At 33.1% G+C, this 21,891-nt stretch overlaps 1 protein-coding gene across 3 annotated transcripts in view; it reads left to right on the top strand.

The window, feature by feature from the left end:
- LOC126881154 (uncharacterized) overlaps positions 1-21,891 on the top strand; it is a 209,976-nt gene that overhangs the window by 34,081 nt on the left and 154,004 nt on the right. For all 3 annotated transcript variants that reach the window (XM_050645229.1, XM_050645230.1, XM_050645231.1), the window contains exons 7-9: positions 7,662-8,038; positions 16,499-16,737; positions 21,179-21,510. In XM_050645229.1, the coding sequence (XP_050501186.1) occupies positions 7,662-8,038; positions 16,499-16,737; positions 21,179-21,510 (948 nt within the window). The remainder of the gene's footprint in view (positions 1-7,661; positions 8,039-16,498; positions 16,738-21,178; positions 21,511-21,891) is intronic.

The following is a 21,891-nucleotide window of genomic DNA, read 5'->3' on the forward strand; positions in this document are numbered from 1 at the left end:
GTATATAATCGTTCGAAAACCATTCAAAACTTATATACAAGTACTGATCATCCCGAAATTATAAGTACGAATGCTAACAACAAAATGGCGACGACGAAATGGCTCGACGACGAAACGGCGACGGCGAAAGGGCTCGACGGCGAAACGGCGACGGCGAAACGGCGACGGCGAAATGTCCTAGACCCCATCCAATGATGCTTCGTCTTGTTGTTTTATTTAATTGTTGTAGTAAATCGTGTTGTGAACGCCACCTTCGCTAGAGTCTTCTGGTTGCTGGTCCATTCTGGTAGAGATGTTCAATCAGTTCGTTGTCGTGGTTTTTGTTCGGCTTTTATAGTTGGTCGCTGCCAGCTGTATTTCATCTCTTACAAAAGGAATATTCAGATCATTGTGAATCTTGAGATTACTGACATACCATGGTGCGCCAGTAATAATTGATCTAAGAACTTGAAATCGCTGTATGGTTAGTGCATCTCTTTCTTCTTCTTCAAGTGCCGTCTCCTAATCGGAGGTTGGATATCATCATCACTATCTTTACTCTGTCCACCGCTGCTCTAAAGAGTTCTATAGAACTGCATCTAATCACTTAAATTCTTTAACCATGGCACTCTCCTTCTTCCTATACTCCTTCCGCCTCTTATCTTTCCCTGTATTATCAATGTTGTTCTGAAGCTATTTCCTTGTGACATTTTTATAATAAACTATTTTTAATGGGAATAAGCCACAATTTTACCAACAAAATGATTTTATGAACGTTTCGAAGCCCAAATTGGGTTTCGTTGTCAAAATACAAAATACTATTAAAATAATATATAAAATAATTAATGATATCGCCAATATTCATGAGTTGCGTTTCTGGGACGACTTTACTAAAAGATAGTTCATTCGATTACATGAAATCAATCCCAACTCAAGAATATCCGTCACAAAAAAATCATAGCATGTGATCTGTCTTTAAAAAGACAATGAAATATAACGATGACGGTAAAATTCTCGCGTTAGAGATTCCATAGTAAATCACGAGGGAAAACCAGGAAAAAACCTCGTGATACTATCTCGACATCGTAAGTATTTAGTCTTACATTTAATTTACCTTTAAAAAACTAATACCAAATTCTGACTTTAATATGTTTAAATTATAAATAATATTAATAATACATATTTTATTTATTTAGCGTATGGCTTAAGTATATCACAGAATATAGTTAGATTTATGCATTATACAATGCATCACAAACAGATGTCCAATTTTTTTATATATTCGATTGACCCTTCGGTTGCCATTACAAAGTCTATAGGGTCGCCTGTGTATGCTCTGCGTGGGCAGTCCTGAACAATGTGACTGATCGTCTGTCTTGCAGCGCCGCAGTCACAAGAAGGCGAGGGGAGTTTACCCCATCTGTGGAGGGAGTCGGCGCATCTTCCACAGTTTGTTCGAATTCGATTAAGGGCTGCCCAAATCTTACGGGGACGTTCAAATTCGCCAGGTTTCCCTATGATGTCCGGTAGACTATGGTAATGCGGATCTGTCCTACTTTCCCAATCTTCTCTCCATCGGGTATTTAAGTCAAAGTTGGATTGCTGCAGCGCTTGAGCAGATTGTAGAGGGGGTAACCTGGATCGGAGACGGTTTCCAAGAATATCGGGGATGTCGTTGTGGACTAGAAGCTGGCGACTGTCCATTATTTTGTTATATTCTTTAACCAATGCATGTTCGCGGCGTAGGTTGGGTGGTGCTATATTACTAAGGGTAGGTAGCCACATTGTAGGGGTGGGCTTAATTGTGCCTGTTATCATACGCATAGTACGGTTTAGTTGGGTGTCGACCAGGTGGGTATGCCTGCTATTTAGCCACACTGGAGCACAGTATTCTGCCACCGGATATATCAGGCCAAGAGCAGAGGATCTTAATGTTGATGCTGTGGACCCCCATGTAGTGCCGCAGAGTTTCTGTATTATATTGTTGCGTGTTTTCAATTTTGCTGCTGTTTTCGTCAGGTGTTCTCTGAATGTGAGCGTTCTGTCTAGAGTAACCCCAAGGTATTTCGGGTATTTATTGTGTTTTAACAGCTTGTTATTAAAATACACTCGCAATTCTCTGTTTGCCAACTTGTTGTTTAGATGAAAAGCTGATACTTCAGTTTTTGTAGTACTTGGCTGTAGTCTCCATTTCTTAAGGTATTCGCTGAGGATGGATAAGTCATTCGTGAGAGTGATTTCTGTAGTTTCTAAAGATTGGTGGCTTGTTGCAAGGGTCCAGTCGTCAGCATATCCAAACTTCCGAGATTCGGTTTCAGGCATGTCAGCAATATAGAGGCTGAAAAGTAAAGGGGCAAGGACAGAACCCTGTGGAAGACCATTGTTAAGTTTCATCTGTCTACTCGTCTCCTTTCCCATTATAACCTGGAAGGCTCTGTTGGTCAGCATGTTGTCAATGAGGTTAATTATCTTTCTGCAGGGGATAATGCGGGCCAGTTTATATATTAATCCCTGTCTCCAAACAGTATCATATGCTGCTGTTAGATCTATAAATACTGTTGCTGTCTTTTGTTTCTTTTGAAAACTAGCTTCTATAAAAGTTGTTAATGACAGCACTTGGTCCGTACAGCTTCGATGAGGGCGGAAGCCAGCTTGTTCAATGGGGACATTTTCTAGTATCCTGTGACTAATTCTGTTGAGGAGAAGCTTTTCTAATAGTTTATATACCATGCTGAGTAGAGCTATGGGGCGGTAGTTTTCTGGCTTATCGTTTGATTTGCCCGGTTTCGGAATTGCAATTATCTTTGTTCGCTTAAGTGAGAAAGGAATGTTACCTGACTGAAGTATATCATTAAAGAACATTGCAAGCCACTGTTTCGTGTATGCACCACTGTGTATCAAGAACTCTGGATGGATACCATCAAACCCAGGTGCTTTACCTGATTTCATTTCTTTCAGCGCATGTGTGATTTCAGAAATAAGTATTCTTGCTGAATATTCGGAGTTCGTTCTGTTCATTTGTTTTAATGCCCTTAAGTCTCTTTTCACGTTGGTAGTATGTGTTCGATCTCGTGGAGCTCTGGATAGAGATACTATATGGGAGGCAACCTTGTTAGGAGACATTTTAGACTCTCTGGATTCCAGCTGGTTAGCTCCTCCAATTTTCCGCAACAAGGACCATGCCTGCCGGCTTGATTTTTTGAAGTCAAGGTTTTCGACAGTCTTTATCCATTTTTGGCGTCTAGCTGTATCGATGTTGTGTAAAAGCTCATCGGCTATTTCTCGGTCACCACTTTCGAGAAACTTCGTGTATAAGTCTTCACATGTTTCAGTCCATCCAGGCACATATTCTTTGCGATACCCCCTAGGGATGGTTTTCTTGGCAGTGCTTATTACTGCGCCCACAAACCTCTCATAATGTTTGCTGGTTGGAGGGACCCAGCTCAAGGTCCGGTCTAGTTGTTCAGAGAATTTCTTCCAGTTTGCTTTTCTAAGATTCCACCTGGGTCGAGGATATGATCTAATTATTGGAATTGATATTCCGATGGTGATAAGCACCGGACGATGTTGAGTATGTGGGAAGTCTGCAAGGACACTTCTCGCAGTTGTTAGTGGTCTGTCATTGGTATCTTTTGAGACAAAACATAGGTCTGGGTTATATTCTTTTCTCCATGCAGCTGATTTAAATGTTCCTCTGTCTTTGGCATCAAAAACTAGGTATGTGTTTTGCTCTTCGGACCATTCTACTAGTGCCTCCCCATTTTCATCATTCGTGGTGTACTTCCACATTTCGTGGTGGCTGTTGAAGTCGCCGATGTATATAGTAGGATGTGGATGAGTCTTTAGCACTTCTGGGTTCCATGTAGTGGCTGGAGGTTTGTATATGTTAACTACGGTAATATCTCCAATCTTGGTGACTACTTCATGTATATTATTTTCATTGGAAGCAGAAAGTAGGAAACCATTTTCTATATTGCAGCGAATGTAGGTTGCGACGCCGTAATGTTTATCATAGGTGGCTCCCAGTAAATCGTAGCCAGGTATCTTTCCCCTTAAATCAAGCTGGACTTTGTCTTCAGTATGGGTCTCTTGTATGGCAACCAGGTCAATGTCGTTATCGTGTAGGATTTTTTGCAACACTTGGCATTTTGCCTGGCTTATGCCCTCGATGTTAAGGTGACAGACTCGGATACACGGTCCGAGATCTCTAGTCAGTTGGTTCTGAGAAGAACCTTTATTTGTTCCCATCGTATGTTTACGTATAGATAAGATTTCTGTTTGTGATCTGTGATGTTGGCAAGATATTGTTTTTGTTTTTCGTTCGTCTGCCGCCAAATTTTTGCTAGTTCATTTAGCGTTACCCAGGGTGCACCACATGGAGGCGAACTAGCATTACACCCCAAATAATACATAGATATACAATAAGTAATACTAAAATATAAAATTTGTGCTAACTCGATATGTTATTCTTTGTTCTTTCTTGTTCATTGTTAGGTTTAGTTTTAGATAGAATAGATCTCAATGTGTTTGTTGTTTTGAATGTTGTTGAAATGTTGAATTTATTTCCAATTGTTTTAAGTTTCTCGGATAGTCCTTTTATATATGGTATTGATATTTTCCTCGTATTATTTCTTGTGAATTTTGTAGAATCCCGCTCTAAGCTGTTCTGTTCCATTCGATCCAATCTTGATAATTCCTTATTTATAAACGATATAGGATAATCATTTTTTAATAAAACAATTATTTATTATATAAAATATTATTTAATGTTAACAATTGTTTTTCTTCTAAAAATGAATTTTCGTTAGAACAAGTAATTTTGGCTCTATAATATAAGGATTTAATGATTCCCTTTTTAACGTTGATGTTGTGATTTGATTTGTAATTGAGATATCTGTTGGTGTGTGTTGGTTTTCTATACACTTGAGTCTCATATCCAGTATCCTTCTTTGAGACTAAAACATCGAGGAAAGGTAAAGTGTTATTGTATTCCTTTTCCATTGTAAATTTTATTGTCTCTTCTTGATCGTTTATAATATTCAGGAATGTATCCAACAATTCTGATCTATGAGGCCATATTGAAAACACATCATCTACATACTCCACCATACTGTGGGTTTTAAATTTTGTTTAGAAATGATATTATTTTCGAAATCCTCCATAAATATATTAGCCAATAATGGAGATAAAGAAGAGCCCATTGCTAGACCAAAATTTTGTTTATAGAATTCATTATTTAGTTGAAAATAGGTATTATTAGTACATAATGTCAATAACTCCATTATAGCTGCTACATTTAGTCTTGTCCTAGTTGTCAATTTATTATCATTTTCTAATTTCGTTTTCATTATGTTTAAAGTTTTATCTAATGGTACATTTGTAAATAAACTGTTTATGTCGAACCTTACTAAAATATTATTTGGATTAAATTCAATATTTGATAATTTGTTTAAAAAATGTTGTGTATTTTTTATAAATGTGTCATTATTATTTGCAAATGGTTTTATAATATTTAATAAAAATTTTGATAGTTGACTACAAGGAGAATTGATGATACTACAAATGGGTCTAAGTGGAATATTCGCTTTACGAATTTTCGGTACTCCATAAAAATGTGGTGTCTTACTGTAATGAGGTGTCATTAATTTTCTTTGATAGTACGTTAGATCATTTTTAAATTTAAATAAAGTTCTATAGATTTTGTTTTCCAGTGTCTTTGTTGGATCCTTCGGTAACTTGGTATAAGGTCCATTTGTAATTAGATCTGTAATTTTGTCCTCATATTGTATTTTATCCATTATTACAGTTGCATTTCCTTTATCTGCTGGTAGGATTGCTATGGAGTCATCATTTTTTAAAGTTTTTAAAGCTTTCATTTCCTCTTTGCTGATATTCTGTTCAATTTTATTAGATTTTTCCAATTCAAATTTACATAGTACCGTATATTGTACTTTTTCATGATTTGGTAAACACTGGGATATTTTTTCCACTTAGCTAATTATGTCTAATTTTGGAATAGATGGATGAGTAACAGCATAGTTTAAACCTTTTGACAATACTAAAATTTTCCGTTGCATTTAAGTTTCTATTTGATAGATTGACAACTGTCGCTAATATGTCATTATTTCTATTTAGGTTATCAAAAGCATGTATACTATTTTGTTCTAAAAGAATATTAAATTTATTTAAATGTATATTTCTTTGTTTTTGATATGAATTTTGATAAATTATTTGTAAACTAAAAATAATTCGATCAAAATCAGAATTTGATATCATTCCGAAAAGCAAATCTTCAATACTTACGATGTCTTGTTCAATAAAAAATAAATTTGACCTATGAAATTATAACCTTTCCCGGATCATCGATAAACTGGCTCTATGTAGAATATTTTGGAGTCTTCTGCTTGAGTATGCTGGTCGTAACCTCAAGCCCTTTGGTATTAAATTGTTGTCTCCACATCTTCTTAAAAATTTAATTGAATTTTTAGAGTGTGCCAGTTTCTCGTACAAGGTTTCTAATCTCCTAAAATTTTGACAAACGCTAATAAAATCATTTTTTTGGTAAAATTGTGGTTTTACCTGTATTATCAGTCTTAGCATTTCATATCGCGGTCCCCTCATTACGTGCCCCAGATAGTTACTTTCTTATTTTTATTGTGTTTATTATTTCGCATTCTTTACCCATTTCTCGCAATAATTCCGTGTTCGTTTTCCTCTGTGTCCATGCTATTCTAAGCATCCTTGTGTATGTAACACCACATTTCAAATGACTGTAGCTTATTTATGTGTTCTTGCTTTAATGTCCAGCTTTCAAGTCCATATTGTAGTATCGAGAACACGTAGCATCTCAAAGCTCTTATCAACCCTTTCTATCGGTACATTTCCCAAATGTATGCTTGTTTGTATGTTTGTTTTCTTAGTTATTATCATGTATTTGGTCTTTTTTATATTCATTTTTAGTCCATATTCTTCACAGAAATTGTTTGTTTTGTTTAGTAGTAGTTGGAGTTGCTCAGCAGAGCTTGCCATAATCACGGTGTCATCTGCATATCTTATGTTGTTAATAGATCTTCCGTTAATTATTATTCCTTCACTTTGAGATAGCAATGCTTCTTCAAAAATGGCTTCACTATATGCATTAAAGAGTAATGGAGACATAATACATCCCTGCCGAACTCCTCTCCTGATTTCAATTTCTGGACTGGGTTCGTTATCTATTACAATCTGTTCTCTTTGATTCCAGTAAAGGTTTGTTATTATTCGTAAGTCTCTTTTGTCCATGTTTTTTGTCTTTAGAATTTGGACTAATTTTTCATGTCTTACTTTGTCAAAAGCTTTCTCAAAATCAACGTAACAAACATGCACATCCACATTCATGTCCATGCATCTTTGAGCTAACACATTAAAAGCAAATAACGCCTCTCTGGTTCCTAGTCCGTTTCTGAACCCAAACTGACTATCATCTATTCCTAGTGCATCTCCTAGTAAGACTCAACTATGCAATTCATCTTTTGTATAACAGAGAAGTTACCCTAGATATCACAAAAATTGTATGTACAATTATTATTAGTCATCGTTTCCCAATATTCCGTCCGAAATATTCTATACACGTTTGTTAATTCTTGAGCTTTATTATTAGTTTTTAATTTAACACTTAAATAAACATTTGCAAATTAATTTAGAAAATGAAGGCACCCCAAACAACAATAATTATCCACCTCATGAAGATGTATACTTACCAAATTGTCCTACATGTAGAACTTATTTACGAACAAATTCATTATTGGCTGGTGAACAACTTAGAATAGGTAGTCCCGATAGTTATGGTGAAGATAGGTTCCATAGTATAGTAGAAATGAATAGTAGTAGATTTAGAAATAGACCAACAACCAGTTACGAAAATCGGTTAACACGTTCATCTATTGAAAAGGCCAGATATATGGAAGAAAGACTTTCAAATGTTCAAGATTATTATCCGTGGTCGCCGGTGAAAGTGGTTATAGATCCAGAATTGGAAAGAATAACCAGTGAGTTAAAAACCGAAAATAAAGTATTAAAAGTAAGTTTTAAGATGTTTTTAATATTTATAGTCTAAGATCCCACTGCAGAATCACTACGATTATATTATGTCAGTTAGTTAAAATTACATTTTTATATTAGTGTAGGAAACAGAGGTTGAACCTCGCAAAATGGACACAAGTCCGGTTTTATTTTTTATTTCTGGTATATCAAGGGGGTGCTTATTATGAGACTAACTTTTTCTTAAAAAATTTCGCCCCGGAACCCTCCTTTTCACCCTTTTAAAGGGAGTAATTTGTGGTTTTAGCTAAACGTAGCCCTTCCTGTACGTTTCGCAAAAAATTTAGTTAATAGTAAAATGAAGAGGACTATATTTCCTACTATTTATTCCCCGACAGCATATGTCTATCAACCAGCAGTTAGCGGGGATAGCGCCCCAAAGTTGACAAATTTTTAAAAAAGATGTTTTTAAAAAATTATTTTCCCTAACTGTAATGAAAATTAAGAAGAAACTCTGCGGCAATTAATCACAAATAAGTGGCTGATTTTTTGGTATAGGCTTCATTTAAGAGTAAACAGTAGCGATCAACAGGTAGCAACCAAATATAACTTCGGGAGATAGTATCATAAACTTTGGCAACAGTGGTAATCTTTGACATTATCTAAGATTAATATTTTGAGAATATCATAGTCGCGCTAAATGGAAGTAATAGAAAACGATTTTATTATTAATAAATAGATATTTATAAAAATAAACCAAAATGGGTGAAAATTTTATGTTAAGCTAGGTATAGGTATAGGTATATTTTAGGTTTAAAGGTATTTGCATGAAATATCTAATAATAAAGTACAATAATAAATAATTATTTTTTGTTGTGAAGCGAAACAAATTTCGATTTTCACATAATTTTGGCACGGTTTTTAATGGACTTTTTCTTGAAAGGTTTCACTTTATTTTTCGTTTGATTTACTTTTTCCATTTTGTTAAACCATTGATAATATTTTTAGAATAGAAAATCCTCCTAAAGCTTTATATACTCGTATTAGAATTCGAAATATTTTACTTAAAATATACCTACCGACATATAACTAAAACTCACAATTAACAACAATCTATTCTTTCAAAGAGGCCAACAACTTATACAACAACAAATATATTATAATAAATTAACTATCAATAAACACTACTTTCCTATGAAACAACAATAACGAATTCTTAAATTAACTCACTACTGCACTGACCAGATATCGATAAAGATGACAGAACAGATTAGAGAAAATGTGACGCAGGTTTGTCAAAATGCCAGTGATAATTTCTCTACGTTGACTAATTAGTTATTTAGTTATAATATGTTCGATTTCTTGTTAGAAATAAAAAATTTTAGTAGTTCCAAGATTACACACAATCTAGGCATGGGATAAAAAAGTTTATTTAAAGAAAATTTATTTTTTTTTCTTCTTAATGGCGGTACAGGCTCCTTTTTTCAATATTTTATTTAGTTATAGAGTAATTTCCACGTTCTTCTTCACGTGTCATATCAGAATTATCCGACGTTGGCGATCACCATTGCGAAACCTTCTCGATCTTCTGCAATATGGAATAATTGTCCTGCATTTTCCTGCAATTTCCACATACTAACATATTTCTGAAATTGGGCTCTGTACCGCCATTCTTTATTATATTACGAATATGTGTGCCAAATATCTCGACAAAATATTTAAAATTAGAGCCGCAATCTTGGAACGCGTTTGTTGCTACCTGTTGATCGCTACTGTAGCCTCGTAAGAGTAATTGCAAATTTTTTAATTCCAGGATATTACATTTTAATAATCCCCTTTTTATACCATGTGAACCGCCTATGCTAGAGTAAAAAAAACTTTCAGCGATTATCCATGTACTGGTGTTATTTACAAATTTGTATAATGCACCCCCATATTTTCCCCGGAATCACCACAAAAAAAGGAGAATTAATAATGAACATAATCAAACATTGATTTTGGGCCACCACTGTGGCTTTAGGGTGCAAAGAAAATAAAATATGCATAGGCAATAATGTGTATCAGACAGTGTGTTCTTTTATTTTCCAAGTACGTTATCAATAAAATGAATGGGTGACGAAAAAAAAAACAAAAACTGGAGCCCGCCAAAGCATTTCTGAGGTTTACGGGGCCACGGTGCCGTAACGGTTGCTTATACGAAAAAAATGCATAGGACATTATTTGTAGATAAAATAGTGATCTTTAATTCTGTATAAGTTTTGTTTTAAAAAAATGCATAGGTAATGAGAAAATCATAAAAATATGCTCTCCAAGGGATAGGGGTAGTTTCTGCAGTTTATTTTCAAGGATAGGGGTAGTTTCCGCAGGGATGTTGCAATAATCATATATATTTATGAAATACCCTATTCATGGAGCATATGTCCATACGGGTCAAAAAGCAAAAAAAAAATTTCAACCCCCCCTTTATTTAATTTTTTTTTGGCTACAGAGGTTGCATCAAGAAATCGCTTTTATTATTCATGCATGGGTAATAAGAACGTGCACAAAATGATATATGAAGCATTTTAATAAAGGGCATGGTGTGTGAATGATTCCAAGAAAATCACTCTCTTTATTAATTCTCCTTTTTTGGGGTGGTTCCGGAAAGAAAATGGGAGTGCATTATAGAAATTTGTAAATAACACCAGTACATGGATAATCGCTGAAAGTTTTTTTACTCCAGCATAGGCGGTTCAGGTGGTATAAAAAGGGGTTTTTTAAAATGTAACACCCTGTAATTAAAAAATTTGTAATTATCCTTAAATTAATCCTATACCAAAAAATCAGCCACTTATTTGTGATTAATTGCCGCAGGGTATATTCTTAATTTTCATTACAATTAGGGAAAAATAATTTTTTTTAGAAACATCTTTTTTAAAAATTTGTCAACTTTGGGGCGCCACCCTCTCTAAACGGTGGGTGATAGACATATGCTGTCGCGAAATAAATAGTAGGAAATATAGTCCTCTTCATTTTACAATTAAGTAAATTTTTTGCAAAATGTACAGGAAGGGCTACGTTTCGCAAAAACCACAAATTACCCCCTTTAAAGGGGTGAAAAAGGGGGTTCCGGGGCGAATTTTTTAAGAAAAAGTTAGTCTCATAATAAGCACCCCTTGATATACCAGAAAAAAAATAAAACCGGGCTTGTATTTATTTTGCAAGGTTCAACCTCTGTTTCCTATACACTATATAAATTTAAGAATAAATAGAAGAATACATTGCTAACAAGCTGGCAGTCAAAAACTGGCCGCAAATAGGAAATTTTAGTTAAATTAATAGTAATTCATTAAAAAAATTCATCCATAACTTAGGTGTATATTTTTTTATGTCAAATCAAAGCTATATTTTCTAATAATACGATGATATAAGGTTGTCTGTGAAAAAATGGTCGCATATTAGGGTTGTCAGCTGTTAAAAATTTGAGGTATCAGGAATAAAGTTTGATAGGGAATAAGAGATGTTAAAGCAGCCATCTTGTCAAACTAGTGGCGTTGCGAGATAGCTTTCTTTCACTTTATTTCTGATACCTCGCCTTTATAACAGCTGGCAACCGTAATTTGCGGCCATTTTCCCAGGCACTCTTATTAGACAAGGCGGAAACGGCGGGTTCGTTGGGAAAAATATTCCCATGAGATATTTTTGCATAATCACATTCGTGAGACATCCCAGAATAAGGTTCAAGAAGTCGCCCATGTGAAAAGTGGGCCAATTTTTTTTAACAATTTTTTTTTAATCAAATTGCAAAAATCAATATTTTTGGCCCGGACTAATTTTTTTAGGTTTTTTGGACCATTCTGGACAAAAAAGGTCTCTTATAATTTTTCTCTAAAGTTGATCTTTTTCGAGTTATAAGCAAGTTAAAATTTGAAAAACGCGAAAATGGCCATTTTTAAGACTTAATAACTCGGTCAAAAATTATTATCTTGAAAGTCAGAAAGTGACTAAATCAAAGTTTAAAGTCGCCGCTACATGATCCTGAAGAAATCTGTGTCATTCATTTACTACTAAGCTGTTATTTTTAATTAATAAAAATGAGTGGTTAGATCGTATTGACGCTGCTGTAAATGTGAGTGCGAGTAAGATGCTCAATTGGACTGCTGGAATGGCTTCTCTCTCGCACTCAGCATTTACAGCCCCGCACACGTGCATGGCGCTTATTATTATAACTTAAAAATAACAGCTTAGTAATAAAATAATGACAAAAATTTCTTCAGGATCTTGTAGGGGGGGCTTTAAACTTTGATTTAGTCATATATTGACTTTCATAATAATAACTTCTAACCGAGTTATAAGCCTTGAAAATCGCCATTTTTCGTTTTTTTCAATTTTAAATTGCTTATAAGTCGAAAACGATCAACTTTAGAGAAAAATTATAAGAGACCTTTTTTGTCCAGAATGGTCCAAAAAATTAAAGAAAAAATTGTTCAGGCCAAAAACATTGATTCTTGCAATTTGACTAAAAAAAAATTGTTAAAAAAAATTGGCCCACTTTTCACATGGGCGGCTTCTTGAATCTTATTCTGGGATGTCTCACGAATATGATTATGCAAAAAAATCTCATGGGAATATTTTTCCCTTCGAACCCGCCGTTTACGCCTTGTCTATATATAATTGTATTAGAAAAAAATAGCTTTAATATGATATAAAAGCATGCACCAATGTACGTCATGAACGAAATTTTGTTTAAAAATTGAATTACTATTAACTCAATCAAAACTATTTGTCCCCACTTTTTGCGATTATGCAGTGGGATCTCGCACTATTATTAGGGGAGAGTTGGATAAAACGGGATAGTCGGATAAAACGAGATACCTGGCCTAAAGACCCAACTCTGCTATTAAATGAACAACGACGAAAACTTGTTCTCAGTCGTCAGTTTAACATTTTCAGTTCGTTTTACCTCGATGCCACTATTTGATGAAAAGTTGTTAGTCCAGAAAGCCACTGCGCATCCGGTAGGAAAAATATTCCGATTCGGATTTTTTGCACAATCTTACTCAAAAAGGACCCCTTTTAACAAATTTGCATGTTGCCAGGACCAAAAGTGGGTCAAGAAATTTTTAAACGTTTTTTTTTGTTTTTTTATAAAATATTTTTTTTTGCATGGAACAAGAATTTTTTTTGGTTTTTTATATCATTCCAAACAGAAAAGGTATTTAGTGACTTTTCTCTAAAGTTGATATTTTTTGACATATAAGCGATTAAAAATTGAAAAATTGCGAAATCGGCCATTTTTAACCTTCAAAAACTATGTGAAAAACTTAAAATTTGAATGTTGCCAAGGTAGGTAGATATTCTTTAAACATTGATTGATATAATCCAAAAAAGTTTTTTGCAATACAGTATTAAAAGCTCCTTGGTTTTTTAATTTCTAATCACGCGTGCGCGACACTATTTTCAACCGTTGCATGTGTATACAGTATGGTGCAAATGAAAGGAATAAATTCGTTATTTCGTAAACCGACGACTTTAAGGAAGAAACCCGAAACAGGTCGATTTTTATTTTTAAGTTATGATATTGTGGCATATAATATGGGATACTAGTGACGTCATCCGTCTGGGCGTGATGACGTAATCGATGATTTTTTTAAATGAGAATAGGGGTCGTGTGGTAGCTCATTTGAAAGGTTCTTCAATTCTCTATTCAGTAATGTAAACATTTACATAATTATTTATACGGGGTATCCAAAAATTTTTATTAAATTAAATTATTTGACAAAAAAGGAAGTAGAAGGACACCCTGTATAAATAATTATATAAATGTTTATATTACTGAATAGAGAATTGAAGTACCTTTCAAATGAGCTAGCACACGACCCCTATTCTCATTCAAAAATATCATCGATTACGTCATCACGCCCAGACGGATGACGTCACTAGTATACCATATATGCCACAATATCATAACTTAAAAATAAAAATCGACCTGTTTCGGGATTTTTCCTTAAAGTCGCCAACAATTAAAAAACAAAGGAGTTTTGAATATTGTATTGCAAAAAACTCTTCGGGATTTCATTAACCGATGCTCAAAGAATATCTACCTACCTTGGCAACATTCAAAATTTCAGTTTTTCACATAGTTTTTGAGGGTTAAAAATGGCCGATTTCGCAATTTTTCAATTTTTAATTGCTTATAGGCTCTGAGCTTCGCTGGTGGCGCTCCTGGCGGATTACTAATTCAACTTTCACCGGTAATTTTTAAATTTATTATTTAATTGTTATCGCTTAATATTTACAACGCAAAAAATTAATTAAATTGTACTCGATTTTTTTAAGATTTTTCTAATCATTTTGACGTTCTATTGATAAAATATGAATTTCTTACTTCGGATACTTTCACAATTATCGTGTAGATGGCGCTAAGATTACCGTTTATTTCAATCAACGATATTACGGAACATTAAAAAAACTTAAATTCAGTATTTAAAACGTAAGTATATTTAAGGTAAAAATATATACCACAGCTTTGACCAACTAATATCTTTTAAAATCAATGTTTTTACTTTTAATTGTAAATTAATTACTTTGACATTTATGTCAAATTTCCAGTAAACGTTTACAGACTTGCCACTACTGGCTCTCGCGAATTTGTAAATATCTCCTCTACGTACGAGCTCACAGCGTATTGGCTCTGAGCTTCGCTGGTGTCGCTCCTAGCGGTTACTAATTCAACTTTTACCGGTAATTTTTAAATTTATTATTTAATTGTTTTCGTTTAATATTTACAACGCAAAAAAGTAATTAAATTGTAATCGATTTTTTAAAGATTTTTCTAATCATTTTGACGTTCTATTGATAAAATATAAATTTCTTACTTCGGATACTTTGACAATAATCGTGTAGATGGCGCTAAGATTATAATAGATTATTTATAATTAGATATTACGGAACATTAAAAAAACTTAAATTCAGTATTTAAAACGTAAGTATATTTAAGGTAAAAATATATACCACAGCTTTGACCAACTAATATTGTTTATAATTAATGTTTTTAATTTTAATTTTAAATTAATCACTTTGACATTTATGTCAAATTTCCAGTAAACGTTTACAAATTTGTCACTAATGGCGTTCGCGAATTTGTAAATATCCCCTCTACGTACGAGCTCACAGCGTATATGTCAAAAACTATCAACTTTAGAGAAATGTCACTAAAGACCTTTTCTATTTGGAATGATCCAAAAAACCTAAAAAACTTTGTTTCATGGAAAAAAAATAATTATAGGAAAAAAACAAAAAAAAAAAAACGTTTAAAAAATTGTTGACCACCTTTTGGTCCTGGCAACATGTAAATTTGTTAAAAGGAGTTCTTTTTGAGAAAGATTGTGCAAAAACTCCGAATCGAAATATTTTTCCTAGCGGATGCGCAGTGGCTTTCTGGACTATGTTTTGTTTAAAATTGTTTGACTCTATTTTTTTACTACTTTGTACTTTTAAGTGCGTTGTTTTCTACATTATATTGCCTACATATATAAACATATAATTCCGGTGACTATTACGTTTAATTAAGCACTCATTAACGAATATTCTCATGTGTAATCTATCTAATTTTACTTTCACGTTTAGGCAGGACCCATTTTTGTTTTGAAAAATGTCTGAGTTGGACAAAACGGGACACTCATAAGTTGGATAAAATGGGATACAGTTTTTTATGTCCCGTATTATCCACCCATTTATTTGTTGGCCTATAAATTTTTTTAATAGCGATAAAGCGTGTTCACATACTGCAGAATAGAACAACATATCTTTATGTGACTTTTGTTCTGATGTACGTACCTAGTGCTAAATAAAAGGTCTTATTTCCCATTTTGCAATAAAACATACAAAAATGCCTATTTTTAAATTTCTGGCTACTAAAGATATTGTTTTTTCAAAGGTAAATTTGGCTTTGCAGTCTTATATCTACTTAAATATACTTTTTAGATAATTTTATGCAAAAAATTAAATATTGTGAACTTATCTCGTTTTATCCAACCGTGGTATACTAAAACGGGATGTGCAGGACTTTAATAATTTTTTTTTACTATTTTCCAGTCACTAAAAATAGGTAAAAATATGTTTTTTGCGTGCTTCAATAAATATTATACCTATAAAAACATTTTGTCCGTAATAAAAATAAACAAGAATGGTATCCCGTTTTGTCCAACTCTCCCCTACTTATAGAAAAATTATCGGAAAAAATGGATTAATATCAACAAATCTTAAGATCCAGCTTAGCTCAGCTCAGTTCAGCTTATAGATAGAGCCGTCTTAAGTCTCACCTACGTTGCACCGTAATCTTCGATTCTTATCTAAGCAATCCACGTGGCAACCCATTGTGGCAAGCTGAAAATTGATCTAAGACTCAATGGTTCAACGCGTATGTTTCGTGAGCTGAGCTTAAGGCACGGCTTAAGCTTAAGATCTTTGCTGCAATCAGACGTAAGAGTGTTAGATTCAGAAGTGAATATTTTTTCAGAGTGAATTACTAGAAATGAAATTAGAGCTTAGGCATGCCTTAGAAAAAGTTGAAGGTCCAATGAGAAGCAAATTGGAGGCAGAGAAGTTTAGGTGTGAGCAACTTCAACAAGAGTTACATAGAGCATCCCATGATATGGAACTTTCAAAAGATCAATTTATTAAAGAAAGCCAAAAATTAAAATCCCAACTAGTTGAAGCTACAACTAATATGACTCAACTGGAAGCTATAAATCAGAGGTAAGCAATTTATGAAAGTTTATTTAATGACATATCGCCGGTCCGGAACAAGAATAACGTAACTGCAAATTTTGTCAATTCCTATTTATTGCATAATTAACTTCTAAAATACTGTGTACAGATGATACAAAAGCGATAGAACTGTAACTATCTGCTTAGCCACTACAGGGTAGTTTCGTCGTTATTGAAATACGCGATTTTAGGTCAATTGCTCGAACGCAATTGCTCGAACGCAATTGCTCGAAATCAATTACTCGAAATCAATTGCTCGAAAATCAATTGCTCGAATAAAAAAGAAAATTATGTATCTAAAATATTTATTCACAATAATGCAAAATATGTAGGTACTTACATAAGAAAGACACTTTTAATATGGCAAATTATGTGAAATTCCACTTATATAATCAAGATATAAGCATGTTAATGGGTATTTAATGATTTAAATCTTTCCCTAATACATGAAAATTATTATAAACCCTAATTATCATAATGAGAGAAAATCAAAACCGTTATTTTTCTTATTATTGTAAAAGTTCAAAGATATTTAAGATTTGTAATAAATACCTACTTTTTCAGCAAAAATTAATATACGATTTTATACGTGGAACATACGTGGATTATATACGTGGAACATGGAGATCACATAATTTGTCCCATTTCAAGTATATTTCTTATGTCTACAGGGTGATTGATTAGTAGGGTAAATCTCAATAGCTCCGCTATAGTAATAGATAGCAGCAAAAGTTAATAACAAAAATGATAGCCACCTTTGAGCTTCACATAACAAAATTGGTTAGAATGTTACAGGGTGTTCGATAACACAGTGGCAGACCAAACTTATGTTTTTTTAAATAGAACACCTTATATTTTATTTTAAATTCGAAATCCTGTTAACTTTTGCATCACAAAAATATAAAGGTTTGTTATGTTATACAGGGTATTTACAAAGTCATAACCAATTTTATATGAAAATCGTAACAAGTTCAACTCCCAAGCAAGCAAGCATAGTGATTTAACCCAGCCTGAGAGACTTGCTCACCCCTAGAGAATGACATTCGGGTGATACAATTCATTGGGGCGAGGAGGATTAACTCCCGTAAGCAGGAATTACTCCACCCCGCTTCAATGCTCCAGACCATCCACTTACCCCCCGATAGCACTCTGATGCGCTATAGAGGCTCTCAATCAGCAAAGTGCTTATCATATGGGAGTCTTGGGTACACGGACTCCCATATGAAATCCTACCCCGATCAATGCAGGCCAGCGTGAGGCGCTCTATTCCCGCTATCTCTAGTGACTTATCTTCGATCTGTTTTGCTTGCTCGGGCGCCGAGTCCCCGCTCTGGGCTCTGTCCAGTTCGGCGACTCGGCGCTCGAGGATGTGGGCCCCTCATGCCCTTTTTTGGGTTTTGTTACTAATTTTTTTTTTTTTGTGGCTTTCGCCTATTGTTAATATTTTATTTTATTGATTTTTTTAGTGGCTGAAGCCGATTTGAAGTTTTTTGTATATTTTTTTGAGGGATGTCTGAAAATTATAAAAATCAACATTAATAAATATAATGAGATGCCAAAGGTGAGCAAGTTGTCTTCTTTTGATAGAGCTACGATTATCTAGCCTTTATTATATATTTACTAATATTTGTTGTTTGGGTCTCCTATGTTTCCATCTATGGTACACATCATACCTTAATATCTCTTGCAAGATCCGGTTTGGGTGGTCTTCTAGCTCAGCAAATTTTGTTCTGGCTTTTTCCTCCATAATATCCAGTACTCTTATTTGTTTTAGGTCTCTAAATAAGAACCGTTCGGCGACGTATCTGGGCACGTTTGCAGCTTCTCTGAGGCAGTTGTTGTGTGCCTCAACAAATTGTTATACAGGGTATTTACAAAGTCATAACCAATTTTATATGAAAATCGTAACAAGTTCAACTCCCTGTATAAATAAAAATAAGCAAAACAACAATGGTTTATTAATGTCATATGTTTTAACGTATTGTCAAAATTTTCAAGAATGGTCGATATTGCTAATTTTCTTTATATCAAATACAGGGTGAGTCAAAACGCAAGTACATTATTTTCTCAGTAATTTTAAATGGAACACCCTGTATTTTATATCACTATTGAAAAGTGCCATTACCGTACTTTAATTTTTAGATAACATTCCCTATGTCTAAATTTATTAGTTTTCGAGATATTTTCATTTTTCAATGGACGAGTAGCGTGGCCACCCAAATCACCAGAATTTAATAAACTGGACTGATTTTTTTGGGGTTACGTTAATAATGAAGTTTATAAAATACCTCCAACAACAAGGGATGAGATGAAAAATAGAATACAAAGTGTATTTCGATGTGTTAATTTACAAATGCTCCGTAGAGTAAGTAGCTCATTTAATGATCGTTTTTAGGCGTAGATAAATGTGTTAGGAGATAATTTTGAACACCTTACGTAATTAAATAATAAAAATATTTTATGAAAAGTAGCTTCTAATTTTTTCAAACATGTTTTTTTGCAAAATGTATTACTGATAAATTATGTTTCGTTCTTTATTTGTTACATTGTTACATTTACATACAAAAGTAGTGTTTAATTGTCTTCACAAAATATTATATTTTGTGTTTATGTGTTTTTTTTGTAAAATTTATTACTAATTTTCTTTGTTTATTTGTTGCATTTACATAAAAAGACAGTTTTTAATTGTTTCAAAAATATTGCATGTAGTGGTTGTGTTTTTGTTTGTAAAATGTATTACTAAATAAATAATTTTTATTTCTTTATTTACTACAGTGTTACATTGATTACCGGATTGATAATCGGTAATCTTCAATTGTCAATTCAGTCATGGCTTACTTAAAATTTAGATTAATTTAAACACCTAAAATAATTTGCTCTGAAAAATGAAAATATCTCGAAAACTAATAAATTTGGGCATAGGGAATGTTCTATAAAAATTAAAGTACGTTAATGTTACTTTTCAATAATGATATAAAATACAGGGTGTTCCATTTAACATTACTGAGAAAATAATGTACTTGCGTTTTGACTCACCCTGTATTTGATATAAAGAAAATTAGCAATATCAATAATTCTTAAAAATTTTGACAATAAATAAAAAAATATGGCGTTAATAATCCATTGCTGTTGTGCTTATTTTTATTTATACAGGGAGTTGAACTTGTTACGATTTTCATACAAAATTGGTTATAACTTTGTAAATACCCTGTATAACATTACAAACCTTTATATTTTTGTGATGGAGAAGTTAACAGGATTTCGAATATAAAATAAAATATTGGGTGTTATATTTAAAAAAACATAAGTTTGGTCTGCCACTGTGTTATTGAACACCCTGTAACATTCTAACTAATTTTGTAATGTGAAGCTCAAAGGTGGCTAAAATTTTTGTTATTAACTTTTATTGCTATCTATTACATTACTATAGCGGAACTATTGAGCTTTACCCTACTAATCAATCACCCTAATGTGTATTATTGTGAATAAATATTTTAGATATATAATATTCTTTTTTATTCGAGCAATTTGTATTTCGAGCAATTTTCATGTCGAGCAATTGATTTTCGATCAGTTGATTTCGACAAATTGATTTCAAGCAATTGCATTCGAGCAATTGTTTCAGATGAATAATGAAGCAACTGTAAATAGGGTTTTAAATGGGGATTACATTAAGATAATGAAGTTCTGACTAACAGGGATGAAAATAAAAACCATTGCTGTAAGAATAAACGGCATACTAAATATTTAAAAATCGTTTTTTTTTGTTTAGAAAAAAAAAAACAGAAAAATTTTAAGATTTACAATGACGCCACTGTAGATAGAGTTGAAAATGGGGGTATTAAATTAAAATAATGATATTCAAATCAATAGGGATAAAAATAAAAGCCATCATTGTAAGAATTAATACCATACCGATGCTCCTGAACGATTACTCCTTATTTAATCCCTATTTTAAATATTTAAAAATCGTTTTTTTTTTGTTCTCCTGAGAAATTTGGCTTTTTACAGTTACGTTATTCTTGTTCCGGACCAGCGATATAGGCAAACAAATCTATTTAAAACAATTACGATATGTTGCAAATATTTTTCCATATAAAAAAATAAATTTATATATTTATACAAGGTGATTTATTAAGAATGTCCAATTTCTGAGTGGTAGGTTCTAGACCTCAAAATATGATTATTCTGCCCATCATTCGTTGGAATTTTACCGCGCTAGACAGGCGAGAAGTGAGGTCCAACTTTTAGATCTTCCTCAGCCTTCTTTGCTCCAGTATTGCTTGGTTTACAAATTTTAGAAACCACGAAGGTGTTAACAGAAAACTTGTCACAATAAAGTTTTATTTTTAATATTATTTTAATTTTATTAAAGTAAAACTCTCGCTTGTTATATTATTTACAGGATAATATATTTCTTTATTTTTAGATTAAGAAATGAGATGGAGGTATTAGATGGATTGTGTGCAAAGCTAGAGGAAGATTTAGTAAATCAGAAGGTTAATGAAGCAGAAACGTTAAAGCGAATAACACAAAGAAAAATAGCTAGTAATAAGGATGTTTACAACGAAGAAGAAGTTAGTACAGAACAACTGGAGGCAACTTATGATTATATGAAAGATACAGATTGCGTTGTTTCAGATTTTTTAACTGAAAATACGTTACAAGAATCAAATCTAAATGTTCTAGCTAGAAAATTAAGTAAAACGATAAAAGATTGCCCTCTTGAAAATTGTTTAAATATCCCTACAGAACTTACAGGTAATTGATAGCTACATGCTATTATCTAGATTTGGGTACTTTGCATTCTCCATTGTCTTTGTATTTGAATTTCCAGATTTCTGTACTTGGCGATCTTTTCAGTAAAAGTACGTAGATTATTGTTGTTAGGAATCGCCACATCAATGAGTGTTGTTTGTCCCGTGAATTTATTAACTAATACGAGATCTGGTCTATTATGTGCCACTGTTTGGTCGGTGAGCACAGTGCGGTCCCAGTATTGTACTCGTAGTTGTCATTCTCAATCTCAAGCATACTGTAGCGGTTATTTACTGTAATAACTTATAATTACAAAGAAACAAGCGGTTCGTATTTATATACGATTTTATTTATATAACAGTACAGACGAATTTATTTTTACAG

Source organism: Diabrotica virgifera, chromosome 3 (assembly GCF_917563875.1).
Source record: "Diabrotica virgifera virgifera chromosome 3, PGI_DIABVI_V3a".
NCBI lineage: Eukaryota > Metazoa > Arthropoda > Insecta > Coleoptera > Chrysomelidae > Diabrotica > Diabrotica virgifera.